This window comes from Natrix helvetica (assembly GCF_964273705.1).
Source record: "Natrix helvetica genome assembly, chromosome: Z".
NCBI classification, from domain to species: domain Eukaryota; kingdom Metazoa; phylum Chordata; class Lepidosauria; order Squamata; family Natricidae; genus Natrix; species Natrix helvetica.
This window is the reverse complement of record NC_138554.1, coordinates 46,482,053-46,499,521: the sequence shown is the minus strand read 5'-3', so window position 1 is coordinate 46,499,521 and position 17,469 is coordinate 46,482,053. Positions and strand designations below refer to the sequence as shown.

The following is a 17,469-nucleotide window of genomic DNA, read 5'->3' as shown; positions in this document are numbered from 1 at the left end:
TATTAACACTATATTAGTAGTCCTTGATTTACAACAGTTCATTTAGTAACCATTCAAAGTTACAACGGCACTGAAAAAGTGACTAATGACCATTTTTCTCACTTAGGACCATGGCAGTATTCCCATGGTCACCTGATCGAAATTCAGACGCTTGACAACTGACTCATATTTATGACGGTTGCAGTGTCACGGGGTCATGTGATCAGCTTTTGCGACCTTCTGATGAGGAAAGTCAATGGGGAAACCATATTCTCTTAACCATGTTACTAATTTCATAACTGCACTGATTCACTTAAGTAATGCGGTAAGAAAGGTCGTAAAATGAGGCAAAACTCACTTAGCAAATTTCTCACTTAACAACATAAATTTCAGGCTCAATTGTGGTTGTAGGTTTTGTTTTTTAAAAAAGTTTTTTATTTTTCTCTTTCAAATTCATTCACAAATATACACTCTTATAATTACTATTAACATTTATCTATTCATCATTAATCTTTATCATTATTTTCTTACAAATGTATAGAATACAGTTTGGATCACTTTCTTGCCACCCCATGCCTCCATCTTATTTTGCAACAACCTTGCTCCTTCTATCTTCTCAACCTCCCTTCTCTGCCTTCTTCTTTCCTCTTCTCCTTCCTCCTTTCTTCTTCCCCTCCCTTTCTCCCCTCCTCCTTTCTTCTCCTTCTTCTTACCCTCTCTCCTAATCTTAATTCCCCTCCCTTACTTCCTCTGCTTTACCCTTTCTTCCTCTCCCTCCTCCTCCTCCTTCCTTTCCGTTGTTGCCCTTGCTTATTTACTTTCTCTGATGGGTTTTCGGGGTGGCCTTTCAGCAATCCCAACTTTATATTTTCATACAAATAATTTTCTCTATTACATTTTATTTCTAATAATAATTCCACTTGTATCCTTTTTTAGTGTGTATACTTGCATTTTAGTCCTCCCCCCCCCCATTTAATAATGTGTCATCTGAGTTATTTGTTTTATACTTTGTTCCTTTCTCTTTCTATTTGTATCTCTTTTCTAACCAATCATAAAAACTCCCCCATGTCCTGTAGTGGTTGTAAGTTGAGGACTACCTGTATAATAGTAGTGGAAGTATAAAAACAGTCAGCAACATTCAACATAGTCATTGCACAGGCTCTGCTGCACACCCAAATCCTAAGCCTTGAAGACCTTAAGACAGCTAGTACGAATGGGGCCAATCCGGTCTCCAGGAGATGAGATTCCAAAAGACAGGTGCCATTTCATCTTTCCATCTAAGTCCTGACACACATGCCACACTCTAGCAGACCAAGGGTATGTGCTAGAGTCATTAGACGGCTCCATTCTTACGGAGTGTGTCAGTAACAGTTCAATCAAGTGGGGTTACTATTATTATTATGGAAGAGATTGATCAGATTTTATGGGTAGTAGTGGAACATTTAATACCATTTGTTACTCTGTGCAGTTCTGAAGCCTAGATTCATGAGAATGATCTAGTACAGTGTTGGTGAACCTTTTTGGCACCGAGTGCTGAAACAGGAGCGCATGGGCAGGCGAGTGCCGGAAACCAGAAGAGCAGCATGTGCATGCCGGCCACCTATTCTTCTGGTTTCTCGCGCTCCAGCACACTCTAGAGACCAGCTGGCCAGCATCATGCATGCGCCAGAACCCAGAAAAACAACAGGCGACGGCTGGCATGCCTGGAGAGATGTCTCTGCATGCCACTTCCAGCACACATGCCATAGGTTCACCATCACGGATCTAGCACCATCACCATAGAGAAGACATCCAGGCTCAAGATAGACAAAGAAGCAAGTTTGCTCTGAGAAGTCTGTAAATTCCTTAGAAAGCGGGCTGTTCTTTTTGTCCTTTTTTCCCACTTCAAAAATCTATAGCAAGAAATCAGAGGCCCCTGTCTCTCTCTCTGTGTGTGTGTGTGTGTCTGCACAAGGTAAGCTTCAGAGTCACACATTTCCTACTTCAATCCTAGTACTAGCGTTCATTCTTCCACAATAAAGCTGTTCAACACACACATTAAGATAGTAACTGGGCTAGTAATAGTGTTATTTTGATTACCCCACTGAATTTACCCTGGTGAATTTCTGTAGCATTGCTAGGCCTGCTGATGCCAGATGTTGGGGTTCAGTTGCCATCAGCCCAACCAGACAAATGAAACATTCCTTCCAGTTTGAGTTGCTTTTATAATATCTGATGTAGAATTTTCAACTAGACTAGTTTCTTAGTGGCTTTGGGCTAATAGGATTGTTCATAAAACTGGAGACCCACTGTTCTTAGGGAGGCATGTATTCTGCGTGGTCTTCTTGCGAATAGAATAGAATGGAATTCAAAAGGTGCTTTTTCTGGTTTTTCTTTGAAGACGTTTCGCTTTTCATCCAAAAAAGTTTCTTCAGCTCTAGAAGCTTCTTGGATGAGAAGCAAAATGTCTTCAAAGAAAAAGCAGAAAATCAAGTTGCCTCTTGAAAAAGCACTTTTGGGACAACCATGTCCCGGATGACTGAGAATCTCCATTAAAAAATGGAATGGAATAGAATTAGGAATAGGAATAGGTTACTTTATTGGACAAGAGTGATTGCACACACAAGAAATTTTTCACCATTGCATAACGTCTCAGTGTACATACAAACAATAAAGCAATATCATCGTAAGATACCAATAGCAGAAGGTAGTAGAAAAGATGAGAAGGATAGTGGTAAATCAGTCATACTTTAAAGATAAATATACTTAGACACAAGACTGTACTGTGAAGATTAGGTGTGGGAGCAGAGTGATGGCATAAGGGAAGAAACTGTCTCTGTGTCTGGTTATTTTGGCGTGCAAACGCCCTATTAGCGCTATGCGTCTTGAAGCGAAGAATTGGTACAGTTTATGTCAGTTTATGGGAATAATCATGCATTTTGAAGCATTTATATTGTAAACTCTGTCGTGTACATGTGTAGTGATGGGGTGTTTTTTGCAGGGTGTGTGTTTGTGTGTCTCAAATAATTTATTATAGCACCCAAGTTACTCAACTGAAAAAAAAGTACATATCCTTAGCAGTGTAAACCTGGTGATTGATTTTTTTTCCTCTTCCCTTTCTCCTCCAGTATTCTTCTGAAGTGGAGCAATTGCAGCAGCAACTCGCTGCAGCCAAAGAAATCCAATCGCAGCTTCGCAGAGAGGTGGGTCCCTTGAATAGCAAAGTATGGTGAGAAGAGAAGTGGTTGCATGGAAAGGATTGCAAGGAGCTCTGAGCTTTCTACAAATTAACCCAAATGGCTTTATTGCAACATGTTATGGTTTTCTGTACAAAGAGTTCAGCCTTTGATCGTATACGTGTGTGTGTGTGTGTCTGTGTGTGTGTGTGTTTGTATGTGTGTATGAGAGGGGGGAGAGGGAGGGAGGGAGGGGGAGTGTCACCGTAGAACTGACCATTGGGTGATTTGGGGGGGGTGTCACATTTTAAAAAAAGTAAGCAGTGCCAGGACAAAGCAGGTAATTGGGGCAGAACAGAAGTATGATTTAAAATTATGTTAATACTTAATTTCATCATTTCCCCCATTTCTGCCCATCCTAGAAGTTATATCTATTTTGTTTAAATTGGCAGGAACTTCTGAAAGAAGAAAGTCAGCCTACACAAATGTATACAAATGCCATAAAAGTATACATCACAAAAGAAAGTATTCTTGTAGTAATCATTTCTACGGTATGCTAAGATGCCTTGGTTAGATATCTCATTTCTGTAGTCACCTGGTCTCAGCCGTTGCTGAAGAAAAAGGGGAAAAACATCATTGATGCTGACTCCATGTTTAGACACCCCCCCCCCATAGCAAAACATCAAAGAAATCATTGATTATTCAGGTGACATCTGAAAATGATGGCTCATATAATGACTTAATTACCTGTATTACATGTTTAGACACCCCCCCCATAGCAAAACATCAAAGAAATCATTGATTATTCAGGTGACATCTGAAAATGATGGCTCATATAATGACTTAATTACCTGTATTACATCAACCTCAGCAGGCAAGCAGTGCTCCATTGCTACATTGGATTGATAGTTCCATCTTCCACCTCCTGGCAAACATTTTAAACATTTTATTGGGGAATTTTTTAAAGGGAATTTTAATTGTATTTGTATTTTAATTAAGAATTGTACAGTATATTTTTTACCTCCTCCGTCTACGTCTATGTCTACATCTACGTCTACGTTTCTGTCTATGTATTTGTATATGGTTTTAACATGACTGTACACCGCCCTGAGTCCTGCCAAGGAAAGGGTGTGGTCTAGAAATAAAAAATTTATTATTATTATTATTATTATTATTATTATTATTATTATTATTATTATTATTATTATTATTATTATTATTATTATTATTATTGCATGATTTTGGCTCACAAAATGGTTTAAAATAGCTCTGTGGTGAATCCCTTCTTTCTAGTTAGTTTCTCCCTTTATTCACTTGGCTTGGCCCCATTAAATATGATGTTCCTGACTTTTTGTTCTATTCTCTGGCATCATTTCAGCTCCAGGACACACAGGAGAAACACGCAGAATATGAAGCAATGTTGCATGAAGCTCAGGAAGAGATTAAAAATCTTCGCAACCGCAGTTTGCCCAACAGCACCATCCATCACAGTTCCTCCATCTTCTTACCCTTGGTAAGGATAGATAATGCATAGATAAGGGAATGCAATGTATACACGTGTGTGTGTGTAAAAATGTGGAATATATAATACATATGTAGTAGAAGGATACGCGAACACATGCATATTCACACATTTATAAATGAGACACATATGTAATCTAGAGCCAAATTGGTGTACACTGTCAGGCAGCAGACTAGAAACTGTGATACTGTGATGTCTAGTTCTGCCATAGGCATGAAACCGGTTTGAGCCAGTCTCTCCCCCCCCCCCCCCCAACTCTAAGATGGAGGCAATGGTGAGCCACTTCTGAAATTTTGCCAAGAAAAATGCAGTGACTTGTCCTGGCAGCTGTCCGAGGTCAATGCTGACTTAAAGGCACCAACAAAACAAAATAAAAATTATATACACACACACACATCAACTTGGTTGGATGAAACTTGTGATAGGAATGTACTGATAGAGGGATATAAAATATTTAAAAGAAACAGACCTAACAAAAGAGGAGGTGGAATTGCATTATATGTTATAGGCCACCCAACCAAGCAGAAAAAATAGATGGACTTTTTGCTAAACAGTTACCAAATGTATGTAGAAAATACATCAATACAATACAATAGCAGAGTTGGAAGGGACCTTGGAGGTCTTCTGGTCTAACCCCCTGCCTAGGCAGGAAACCCTATACCGTTTCAGACAAATGGTTATCCAACATCTTCTTAAAGAGTTCCAGTGTTGGGGCATTCACAACTTCTGGAGGCAAGCTGTTCCACTGATTAATTGTTCTGTCAGGAAGTTTCTCCTCAGTTCTAAGTTGCTTCTCTCCTTGATTAGCTTCCACCCATTGCTTCTTGTTCTACCCTCAAGTGCCTTGAAAAATAGTTTGACTCCCTCTTCTTTGTGGCAACCCCTGAGATATTGGAATACTGCTATCATGTCTCCCCTAGTCCTTCTTTCTATTAAACTAGACATACCCAATTCCTGCAACCGTTCTTCATATGTTTTAGTCTCCAGTCCTCTAATTATCTTTGTTGCTCTTCTCTGCGCTCTTTCTAGAGTCTCCACATCTTTTCTATATCGTGGTGACCAAAACTGAATGCAGTATTCCAAGTGTGGCCTTACCAAGGCATTATAAAGTGGTATTAACACTTCACGTGATCTTGATTCTATCCCTCTGTTGATGCAGCCTAGAACTGTGTTGGCTTTTTTGGCAGCTGCTGCACACTGCTGGCTCATATTTAAATGGTTGTCCACTAGGACTCCAAGATCCCTTTCATAGTTACTACTGTTGAGCAAGGTACCACCTATACTGTACCTGTGCATTTCGGTTTTGTTGCCTAAATGTAGAACCTTACTCTTTTCACCATTGAATTTCATTTTATTAGATAGTGCCCAATGTTCAAGTCTGTCAAGATCCTTCTGTATCTTTAGCCTAGCTCAGCGATGGCGAACCTTTTTTGGCTCGCGTGCCACAAGTGGGGGGAGTGGAGGAGGGGCGTGTGCGGGCGTGCCGCACCCATAATGCAACACGTGACCCCCCCAGTGCGCATGCGCGCACAACGCACGACCCCCCTATTTTACATGCTTTTTTCGCCCTCCCCAGGCTCCAGAGGCTTTATAGGAGCCTGGGGAGGGTGAAAAGAGCCTCCCCTGCCCCCCTGGAGGCCCTCCGGAGGCTTCAGGGACCGTCCGGAGGCTTCCCTGAAGCCTTCAGAACGCTTAAAACTACCCTCCGAGCAACCCGGAAGTCACTTCCAGTTTGCTCAGAGGGTGGTTTTAAGTGCTCCGAAGGCGTCAGTGAAGCCTCCGGACTGTCCCTGAAGCCTCCGGGGGGGGGGGGGGAGGCTCTTTTCGCCCTCCCCAGGCTCCTATAAAGCCTCTGGAGCCTGGGGAGGGCGAAAAATGGCTTTTAAAAAGGTGAACTCAGTTGGCCAGCGCACGCATGCGCGCTGGCCAGCTGACAGGGCAGCGCCTCACATGCCCTGACAAATGGCTCTGCGTGCCGCTTGTGGCACCTGTGCCATAGGTTCGCCATCACTGGCCTATCTTCTGGAGTGTTGGCTATTCCTGCCAGCGTGGTGTCATCTGCAAATTTGATGAGTCCCCATTTATTACCTCATCCAAATCATTGATGAAGATGTTGAAGAGTACTGGGCCCAAAACAGAGCCTTGGGGTACTCCACTGCATACCTCCCTCCATGTAGATGCAGTTCCATTGAGGACTACACGTTGAGCTGGGTTGGTCAGCCAGTTACGCATCCATCTAGTGGTGATGCTGTCTAACCCATATTCTTCTAATTTATTTATTTATTTATTTATTTATTTATTTATTTATTTATTTATTTATTTATTTATTTATTTATTTATTTATTTATTATGTATGTATGTATGTATGTATGTATGTATGTATGTATGTATGTATGTATTTATTTATTTATTTATTTATTTATTTATTTATTTATTTATTTATTTACTGTGCTTCTAGACCGCCCCCTCTCCCAAAAGGGACTTGGGGCGGTGTACAGTCCATGGAAAGAATACATCACAATATAATAAATAGGAAAATTAAATATGTAAAGTTAAATATGGAGGAGGTTAAAAATAGAGTTAAAAAGAACTGTACAGTTAGACAGTATATATAAATATAATTTTAAAACCCCTAAAAATAACACACAAATTAAATTAAAAGCAATACCCCTAAAATAACCAGTTAATAGTACGTCTACCAGGAGGTAACAGTTGTAATTATGCCAGGCCCGCTAATCGGAACAGGTGAGTCTTCAATTTTTGCCGGAAGGAGCGGAAGTCAGTGGTGGTTCTGATGTCGGGGGGGAGGTCAGTCCAGAGGGTTGGGCCCATCACAGAGAAGGCCCTACTCCTTGGTGTCGCCCGCTGGCATTGCCTAGTGGACGGCACCAGGAGAAGCCCCTCCCTGTGAGAGCGAATTGGCCGCAGGGATGTGTGTGGGAGGATGCGATCCCGCAAGTAACTAGGTCCTGTGCCATGGAGCGCTTTAAAGATGGTAATCAGGACCTTGAAACGCACCCGAAAAACCACAGGCAGCCAGTGCAGCTCGCGCAGGAGAGGTGTTACGTGGGAGTACCTAGTACTCCCCATCACAGCCCGTGCGGCTGCGTTCTGAACTAACTGCAGTCTCCGGGCGCGTCCCAAGGGCAGCCCCATGTAAAGAGCATTGCAGTAGTCCAGGCGGGACGTCACCAGCGCATGAGTGACCGTGCGCAGGGCATCCCAGTCCAGTAGGGGGCGCAATTGGCGCACCAGGCGAACCTGGTGGAACGCCCCCCTTGCCACGGCTGCCACATGGTCATCCATTGACAGCCGGGCATCAAGGAGGACGCCCAAATTGCGCGCCCGTTCCACAGGGGGCAATTGTTCGCCCCCTATGGCCAGCGATGGAATCAGCTGGCTGAACCGAGGTGCCGGTAGCCACAGCCACTCAGTCTTGGAGGGGTTGAGTTTGAGTCTGTTGTCCCCCATCCAGACCCCGACGGCTTCCAAACACCGGGACATCACTTCGACAGCCTCGTTGGGGTGGTTTGGGGTTGAAATGTACAGCTGAGTATCATCAGCATACAGATGGTACTCAACCCCAAAACCACGGATGATCTCACCCAGCGGCTTCACATATGCGTTGAACAGGAGAGGCGAGAGGACCGACCCCTGTGGCACCCCACAAGTGAGTGGCCTCAGGGTCGACCTTTGCCCCCCTGTCAACACACATTGCTTCCGGTCGGAGAGGTAGGAGCCGAACCACCGCAAAACGGTACCTCCGACTCCCATCCCCTCCAGCCGGCGCAATAGGATACCATGGTCGATGGTATCAAAAGCTGCCGAGAGGTCTAATAGGACCAGGATAGAGGAACAACCTCTATCTCTGGCCCTCCAGAGATCATCAACCAACGCGACCAAGGCTGTCTCCGTGCTGTGCCTGGGTCGGAAGCCGGACTGGCGTGGGTCTAGATAATCGGATTCGTCAAGGTGTCGTGGAAACTGCTGCGCCACCACATTCTCAACAACCTTCGCTAGAAAGGGAAGGTTGGAGACTGGACGATAATTAGCTAGCTCCGTTGGGTCGAGTGAAGGCCTCTTAAGTAAGGGCCTCACCACCGCCTCCTTCAAGGCAGTTGGTAAGGATCCCTCACCCAATGAGGCATTCACCAGGCCCAGAAGCCAGCCTCGAGTCACCTCCCAAGATGCCAGTACCAACCAGGAGGGACACGGGTCCATTAAACATGTGGTGGGTCGCAGCCGTCCACGCAACCTGTCCAAATCCTCGGGGGCAACAGATCTATTTATCTATTAGTAAGTTATGGTCTACCTTATCAAATGCCTTACTGAAGTCCAAGTAAACTATATTGACGGCATTCCTCTGGTCCACTAATTTTGTCACTTTGTCAAAGAATGCAATAAGATTAGTCTGACATGATCTGTTTTTGACAAATCCATGTTGGCTTTTGGCTATTACTTTGTTTGCTTCTAGGTGTTCGCTAATTCGTTGCTTGATTATCTTTTCCAGATTCTTTCTTGGTATTGAGATAAGGCTGATAGGTCTGTAGTTTCCTGGATCTGTTTTTTTCTCTTTTTTGAAGATGGGAACCACATCAGCTCTTTTCCAGTCCTCTGGTAGTTCCCGGTGCTCCAGGGTCTCTGAAAGATATAGTTCAGTGGTTCTGCGATCTCGTCTGCCAGTTCCTTCAGAACCCTGGGTGTAATCCATCTGGTCCTGGTGATTTGAACTTGTCTAGGGTAGACAGGTGCTCACTTACCATTTTCTTCCCTATTTCAATTTGGGTTCCTAATCTGATTTTTGTGGTGCTGTTTTTGATAGGTTGGACTGTTTTATCCCTTTGTGTAAAGACAAATGCAAAAGATGAGTTAAATAGTTATGCTTTCTCCCTGTTGCTTGTCACCTTCTTGCCACTTTCTCCCAGCAATGGACCAATTGTTTCCTTAACTTTTTTCTTGTTTTTAACATGTTGGAAGAAGCTTTATTTGTTATTTTTTACTTTTGTGGCAAGCCTTTCTTCATTGTGAACCTTAGCTTTCTTCACTTCATCTTTACATGCTCGGGCTATTTGCTAATATTCTGCCTTAGTTATGTCCTCCCCTTTCCACTTTTTATACTTATCATTTTTGTCTTTCAATTTGTCAGAGAGTTCTTTATGCAGCCATGCTGGTTTCTTTTGGGAGCTGTTATTTTTCTTCTTCATTGGTATTGTGTTAGACTGGGCTTTTGTAATCTCATTTTTCAAAATTTCCCAAGCTTCTTGAGTTGTTTTCCTCTTGAGGATTCTCATCCATGGAATTTTTCCCAGCTCTCTCTAAGTTTATTGAAATTAGCTCTCTTAAAGTCCAAGACTCTAGTTTCACTTTGTTCTACTACTTGTGTTTGCATAATGTTGAATTCCAATATTGCATGGTCACTTGCCCCCAGGGTTCCTGTGGCTTCAACACCTTCTATCATTTCCTTTCTGTTAGTGAGAATTAAGTCTAATATGGCTGATCCCTTGTTCCCTTCTCTACTTTTTGGGAAACAAAGTTGTCTGCTAGGTTTGTTAGGAACCTGTTGGATCTTCCACTTGGTGCAGAGTTTGTTTCCCAGTTGATGTCAGGGTAGTTAAAATCCCCCACTACTATTGTGGTGTGCTTCCTACATACCTTAGTTAGCTGACTAGCAAAAAGTTCATCTACTTCCTCTGCTTCGTTGGGTGGCCTGTAGTATAGACCTATGGCAATGTCATTTCTCCCCCAACCTTTAATATTGACTCAAATGCATTCAAGATAGTTCTCATCATTGTTGTGCTCTATTTCTGTAGAGAGGTAATTATTTCTTATATATAGTGCAACTCTACCTCCTCTTTTATTTGGTCTATTTCTTTTAAATAATTTAAATCCTTCTAGCTGTATGTTCCATTTTCGGTTTCATCCCATCAAGTTTAGGTAATGGCAACAATATCGTATCTGCCCTCTTTTACTTGAATGTCTAATTCGCCCTGTTTATTCCTCATACTCTGTGCATTGGTGTATAGACATTTGAGTCCATTTTGATTGACTCTATGTTTACTGTCTACATAACCTGTGTTATGCCTGACTGCCCCTATTTTCTTGCCACTTGTATGATTCATGCACATGGTATGGCACTCACTATTAAATGCTTGGTTTTGCTTGACAGCAGGAGTGATAATCTTACCCACACAAACATCTGTGTTACATGCACTGATAACCCTATGAATTTTAGATTGCTGGGGAAAGAAATGTTCTGTATCAATTAATTCTCTGTCCCCGCTGTTCAGTTTAAATGTTTATCCAGAAAATCTGTAAATTTAATGCCAAGTAAGTCAGTCCTTTTCTTGGATGGGTGCAAACCATCTCTTTTGTACAGTTTTTCATTGGATCAGCTGCAGACATCATGACAAATAAAACCAAAGCCTTCCCTTTTACACCACTCCTTTAGCCACACATTAAACTCTGCTACACACTGGCCCTTCCCTTTTTGCTCCTCAAAGGAGTAGTGACGTATTTTAATTACACAGACATTAACTGGGAGACAAAATCAGCAATAAGTGGGAAATTGAACAGATTCCTGGCCAACCAACTTTGTTATTCAAAAGTAGAGGAGGTAACTAGAGGGTCAGTCACACAAGACCTTATTTTTACTAACAGAAAAGTGATGGGGGGATAGAAGTTGAAGGAAATTTGGAAGAGAGTGACCATGCCATATTAGAGTTCAAAATAAAATGGACACAAGCAACAGAGCATAATCAAATCAGAGTCTTAGACTTCAAAGAAGCTGAAACAAACTCAGAGCTTGGGAAGGATTCCATGGATGAAAATCTTAATGGGGAAATCAACTCAAGAAGCTTAGGGAAATTTGAAAAATATGATCATAAAAACCCAGTCCAGCTAAATAACATTGGAAAAGAAAAACAAGAAATGCAAGAAAAGAGAGTTATTTATATGGTTGCATAAATAACTCTCTGATTAACTGAAAGAAGAAGAAAAGAATCAGAACAAAAATGGAAAGAGGGACACATAACTAAGACAGAGTATCAACAAATAGGCCGGACTTGCAAAACTGAAGTTAGGAAAGCTAAGGCTCAGAATGAGGTAAGATTTGCAACACCTGTCAAAAATAATAAACAGGGTTTCTTTCAACACATACAAAATAAGAAACAAGTCACAGAAGCAATCAGTTCATCAATGGGGGAAGATGGCAAGGAAGTAACAGGCAGTAGAGAGAAAACAGAACTGCTTAATTCATTCTTTGCCTCTGTCTTCAGAAAATACAACCCAACTTACCAAAAGCAGAACTGCAAAAGATAGCCTAGAAGTGCAAATTAGAATAAGAAAATAAGCAAATATAAGATAAGATAACATCTGTCAGCTCTAGATGGATTCAACTCACTAGGTCCTGACAGATTACATCCCAGAGTTCTGAAGGAACAGGCAGATACGATTTCTGAACCATTGAACCACATCTTTCAAAGTTCTTGGAGCATCACGGAACTATCTGTGGACTGGAAAAGAGATGATGTGGTTCCCATCTTCAAAAAAAAAGGGGTGGGGGTGGGGAGAATCCAGGAAATTACAGACCAATCAACCTGACATCAATACCTGGGAAGATCTTGGAAAAGATAACCAAGCAACAAATTTGCAAACATGTAGAAGCATTAACAAGTGGCCAACATGGGTTCATCAAAAACAGATCATACGAAAAACAAATCTTATTTCATTCTTTGACAAAGTGACTAACTTAGTAGATCAGCAAAATGCTCTGGACATAGTACATTTAGATTTCAGTAAGGCATTTGAGAAAGTAGACTACAATCTACTTCTCGGTAAGCTAGAAAATTGTGGGATAGATAGCATCACCACCAGATTTGTAACTGGATGACAAACTGTACTCAACGTGTAGCCTCAATGGAACTACATCCACTTAGAGGAAAGTAAGTAGTGGAGTGTCCGAAGGTTCTATTTTAATCCAGGTATTCTTCAATATCTTCATCAGCGATCTAGATGAGGAAATAGAAGGGGAGCGCATCAAATATGCGGATGACACTAGGCTGGTAGAAATAGCCAACTCTCCAGAAGATAATTTCAAGATCCAAAAGAATCTCAACAGACTTGAACACTGATACTTACCTGATAAAATGAAATTCAAGATCATGTGAAGTATTAGTACCACTTTACAAAGCCTTTGTACAACCACACTTGGAATACTGCATCCAGTTTTGGTCACACAATATGTAAAAAAAGCTGAGTCTCTGGAAAGAGTGCAGAGAAAAACAACAAAGATGATTAGGGGGCTGGAGGCTAAAACATATGAAGAACAGTTACAAGAATTGGGTATTTCTAGTCTAATGAAAAAGAAAAGGATTAGGACATAAGACATAATAGCAGTGTTCCAATATTTAATGGGCTGCCATAGAGATGAAGTGGTCAAACTGTTTTCCAAACAACGGGTGGAAACTAATCAAGGAGAGAAGCAGCCTAAAAATAAAGGAGAAATTTCCTAATGGTAAGAACAGTAACCCGTGGAATGGTTTGTCTTCAGAAGTTGTGGGTGCTCCAACATGGGGGCTTTCAAGAAGAGACTGGATAGCCATTTGTCTGAAATAGTATAGAGTCCCTGCTTAAGCAGGCGGTTGGACTAGATGACTTCCAAGGTAGCTTCCAGTTGTTCTCTTCTGTTCTTCTCTGCTTTGCTCTGTTTTTAGGGAAGAATAACTTCAACCCTTTACAGAGCGGGGAACATTGGGGGCAGGGGGCGGAGGGGAAAAAGCACATCTAAGAGTGTGATTGTTTTAATTTGTCCAAGACTCAACTGCCAGAACTGTTTTGCAATGAACTTTGGATGCAGGTGTTAAGAGAAATAGCATCTCTGAGTAATGGCTAAGAGAACAGTCAATGGCTCAGTTTCCATATCACACTGAGTCATGATGATTTCTTCAATAACGGTTTAATGAATACATATTTCTTGACTGGAGGCAGACTACTATGCCATAAACCTTAGTTTGCAGAACTGGATTAATACACGCCAAATTTAAACAAACAAACATTATACATTATAGCTGGTGCTAATGTGTCCTTCTGGTTAGAGCTTAGGAGAACGCTGTTCAGCCCTGTTCTCACTTGGGAAGCTGTAGTCTAGTAGGAATAGAAAAGGAGAAATATCTTTAGGAACTTCCTAAGTACTATTACTTTTTGCTGCCAGAAGAATAGTCTGCCCATGGTTACTTTTTGTTACAGGATTCCCTGGCTGCAGAGATCAAGAGCACAATGAGAAAAGGGATGGACAGCTCTGGGTCATCTGAGTACAAGTGAGTGGAGAGTACAGTAGCATTCACAGATTGGCAAGAGGCCTGAATTTTTTAAAAAAGTTTATAGCTCCAGGGATACCATGTTGATGAAGGAAGAAGTAAGGGATGCTCACTATCAGGAGGTGAAGGAGGTGCTGGAGGAGGCACCAAATTATGGAGTTGAACTGACTTAGTCTGCAGATAGGTAGAGCTTAGAATACTTCTTGGTGTTATGGACAGTAAAGGCTATGATTTTATTAAAAACAACACTGGGAAAAAATGGCACTTACAAGTATTTCAAGGATGTGACTCTTTGATTTCTATCACTGATTGCAATATTTCCATCTGTCTGCTTATTTTCAGAGGCTTCCGCCGTGTGTTTGAGACAGTGAAGGCCGTGAAACGAGCAACAAAAGCTAAATCGGGAAGGGCAACCCCTTTGAGTCTTCCTCCACGTTCCCCCAGAGCAGCTTCAGTGGCCTGCAGTCACTTTAGCACTCCACGTAACAAACACTATGGTTCGGATAGCCCCATTATGCCAGAAGAAAAATATCACTTGGCTCCTGAAGTTCTCAATGATACCCAGTGAGTATTACTAGGATCTGGACTCCTCTGTGGGAATACAGATTTGCAAAACCTATAGGAGATATCTCATGGTTGACTTAGCCCAGTTCGCCATCTGACAGTCTTCAGATGAGTTGGACTAGAATTCTGGAAATTATCATCCCAAATATCCAGACCATATTCTTCGGAAACTTGGATTAGATCTTAAAGGCCAAATATACATACAATATTTTTCAGATTATAAGATGCTCTGGACTATAAGACTCACCTAGCTTTTGGGGAGGAAAACAAGAAAAAAAAAATCTGCCTCTGCCCCTCAACAATTTGCCTCCTTGCATCAAACAACAAATAGCCTGGTCAGCTTTAGTACAGCCTGATTTAGCACAAGCAGTTGATTGGGGGTTGGATTTGCCTCTGATCAGCACAAGCAGCTGATTGGGGGTTGGAATACCACTGATCAGCTGTTCCAGTCTGTGGGTATCGCCACCACCTGTTGCCACCATTGCTGCCCATCACTGCTGTCCCCTATCGCTGCCTCCGGCTGCCCCATTTTCAACCTCTGTGTGTGCCCCATTTTCAGCCCATTCCAGGTGGCGTGGATTGTCACTGCTGCCACCTATCCCCGCCGAACCGGCCGAAAATGGGGCATGAGGAGGCCGAAAATGGGACGCACGGAGGCTGAAAATGGGGCACGCAGTGGCAGTGATAGGTAGTAGCGCCGATGGGGGAGATGGGTGGTGGAGATCCCCAAGCCTGGAACAGCTGATTGGTGGTATTCTGGGAGACAGATCCAACCACCAATCAGCTGGTTGTGTAAATCAGGCTGTGCTGAAGCTGACCAGGCTGTTCGCTGTTTGTTGTAAGGAGGCAAGTTGCTGGGAGGCAGAGGCTGAAGAGTGGGGGCTGGCGGGTTGGCAGGGCTTCGGCAACATTTGCTGTATAAGATGCACAGACATTTCCACCCATTTTGGTGGGGGTAGTGCATCTTATACACCAAAAATGCAATAATTTCTGGCGGTCCAGCCTTGGATTATGATTATTTCCCAGGAGTTTAGCAACATATTCCATCTTCATTCAGTTTATGGGGACCATATATTGCAGGGAAAGCTGTTTACCTTGATGGATCCCAAACTTTCCAGACCAGCCATAGTTGGAGGTAGTCCTATTGAAAGAAAAAAATGAGAAATTTTTGGGGACTGCCTTAAAGGACATCAAAAGTATTTTGCCCTGCTGGGCCTTTGATAAAGAAAAAGCTGTCAAATAACTATATTTCTATCTTTAGGAAGCAATTTGGGGCATTGACTTTGAGATGAAAAAGCCATAACAAATGGTTAGTTAAAGAAAGACATTCCTCATTCCTTCCTCACATCACTTTGGATTTCTCTAACAAACAAGGAGATCAACTCTTACCACCCTATTTCTTTAATTGCTATGCCTACTCTGGCAAAAGCTTTCAGCTAGACTCCTTCGGCACTGCTTTTTCAAACTTTGATTTGCAAACCATAACAATGTCCTCTTGACATATTGCATTGTTGGGCACAACCCATCAAATGACTGATGTACCCAAAAATATCTCCCGTCAACCCCAGGGAACTTATTATCATTCATGGTACCTTCTGCCTCTTGTGAAAAATGTCTTGGTTCAAATCTTATAAAAGTGCAGTTGCCAAATGTCCAGTCCTTGCTCTTACTAAAATCAAGACAAGATGTCTTTGTTGGTTTTTTCTAATCTCTTATCGCCATATTTGTCTCTCCCATCCAGTTTCAATAATGCATTTTTTGAGGCAGGGATCTGTTTCTGGGACAGATGTTTATTTTTTTGTTGACATATTGATGGATCATGGTCAGTCTGTGCTTCTCCAAAAGATGTTGAATGACAGTTTCTAGAATCCCCCATTGTCACTATGTACACTGGAGCAATGAGGAGCTATCATTCAGCAACATCTGGAGAACCAGGATTTCCCCTTCTGGCAACAGGGTAATGGTGGTGCTTTCGGAATCAGATCAACTTCACAACTCTCTTTATTTTAGCCGCGGCGTGAATGCTACATCAGGTACACTTGGCCACAATGTCTTGGAAGCTGCTATCCAGAGTTTGTCTGCTCGCCAGAAGAACTACAGCACTGAGCTTTCATTTTTTGAGATGGAACGTGAACGCAAACTGAAGCACCTGGCTCAGGAGGCGGAGGATTTCAGTGGGTGTCTGACCCCCAATGGAAGCATCGCATCCATAGGCACCAACTATTCAAGCAGTTCTGGCACATCCTTGAGCTCCTACTGTTGCTTCCCTGATAAGCTTCAAATTGTTAAACCTATGGAAGGTTAGTGCAAAGGGGGAGCCCAGGGAAGCCCTCTTCACTTAGGGAAACAGCTTACCGTGTTCCCCCCAAAATAAGACAAGGTCTTATTTTCTTTTGACCCCCGGATTAAGCACTTGGCCTTATTTTTGAACCCCGGATTAAGCACTTGGCCTTATTTTCGGGGAGGTCTTATTATTTTTGAGGTGCAGGAGGGGGTGAGCGTGGTCACCTCATGGCTGCTACTGCGTTGCAATATTTTTGGGAGGGCTTATTTTTGGGGGAGGGCTGATTTTAGTGCATGCACTCAAAAGCTTGATTGGGCTTATTATCCGGGGAGGTCTTATTTTAGGGGAAACAAGGTACTATGAGTTGTTCATTTAATGTGCATTTTTTGGCTTTCCAAGCTCATTATTTTCAGAGTGCCATTCCTGAATAATACAGGTAGTCCTCGACTTACAACAGTTCATTTAGGGACCGTTTGAAGTTACAGCCTCACTGGAAAAAAAAAAAAGACTTATGACCATTTTTCACCCTTTACGATTGTTGCAACATCCTCGTGGTCACGTAATCAAAATTTGAACACTTGGTTCATAAGCTCATATTTATGACGCTTGCAGTGTCCTGGGATCATATGATCCCCCTTTGTGACCTTCTGA

General features: G+C 42.4%; 1 protein-coding gene across 2 annotated transcripts in view; it reads left to right on the top strand.

Moving 5' to 3' along the window:
* Positions 1-17,469, top strand: part of LOC309401769 (trafficking kinesin-binding protein 1-like) — an 86,147-nt gene that overhangs the window by 59,177 nt on the left and 9,501 nt on the right. For both annotated transcript variants that reach the window (XM_081971002.1, XM_081971003.1), the window contains 5 exons: positions 3,087-3,161; positions 4,513-4,647; positions 13,900-13,970; positions 14,313-14,534; positions 16,545-16,834. In XM_081971002.1, coding sequence (XP_081827128.1) covers positions 3,087-3,161; positions 4,513-4,647; positions 13,900-13,970; positions 14,313-14,534; positions 16,545-16,834 — 793 coding nt within the window. The remainder of the gene's footprint in view (positions 1-3,086; positions 3,162-4,512; positions 4,648-13,899; positions 13,971-14,312; positions 14,535-16,544; positions 16,835-17,469) is intronic.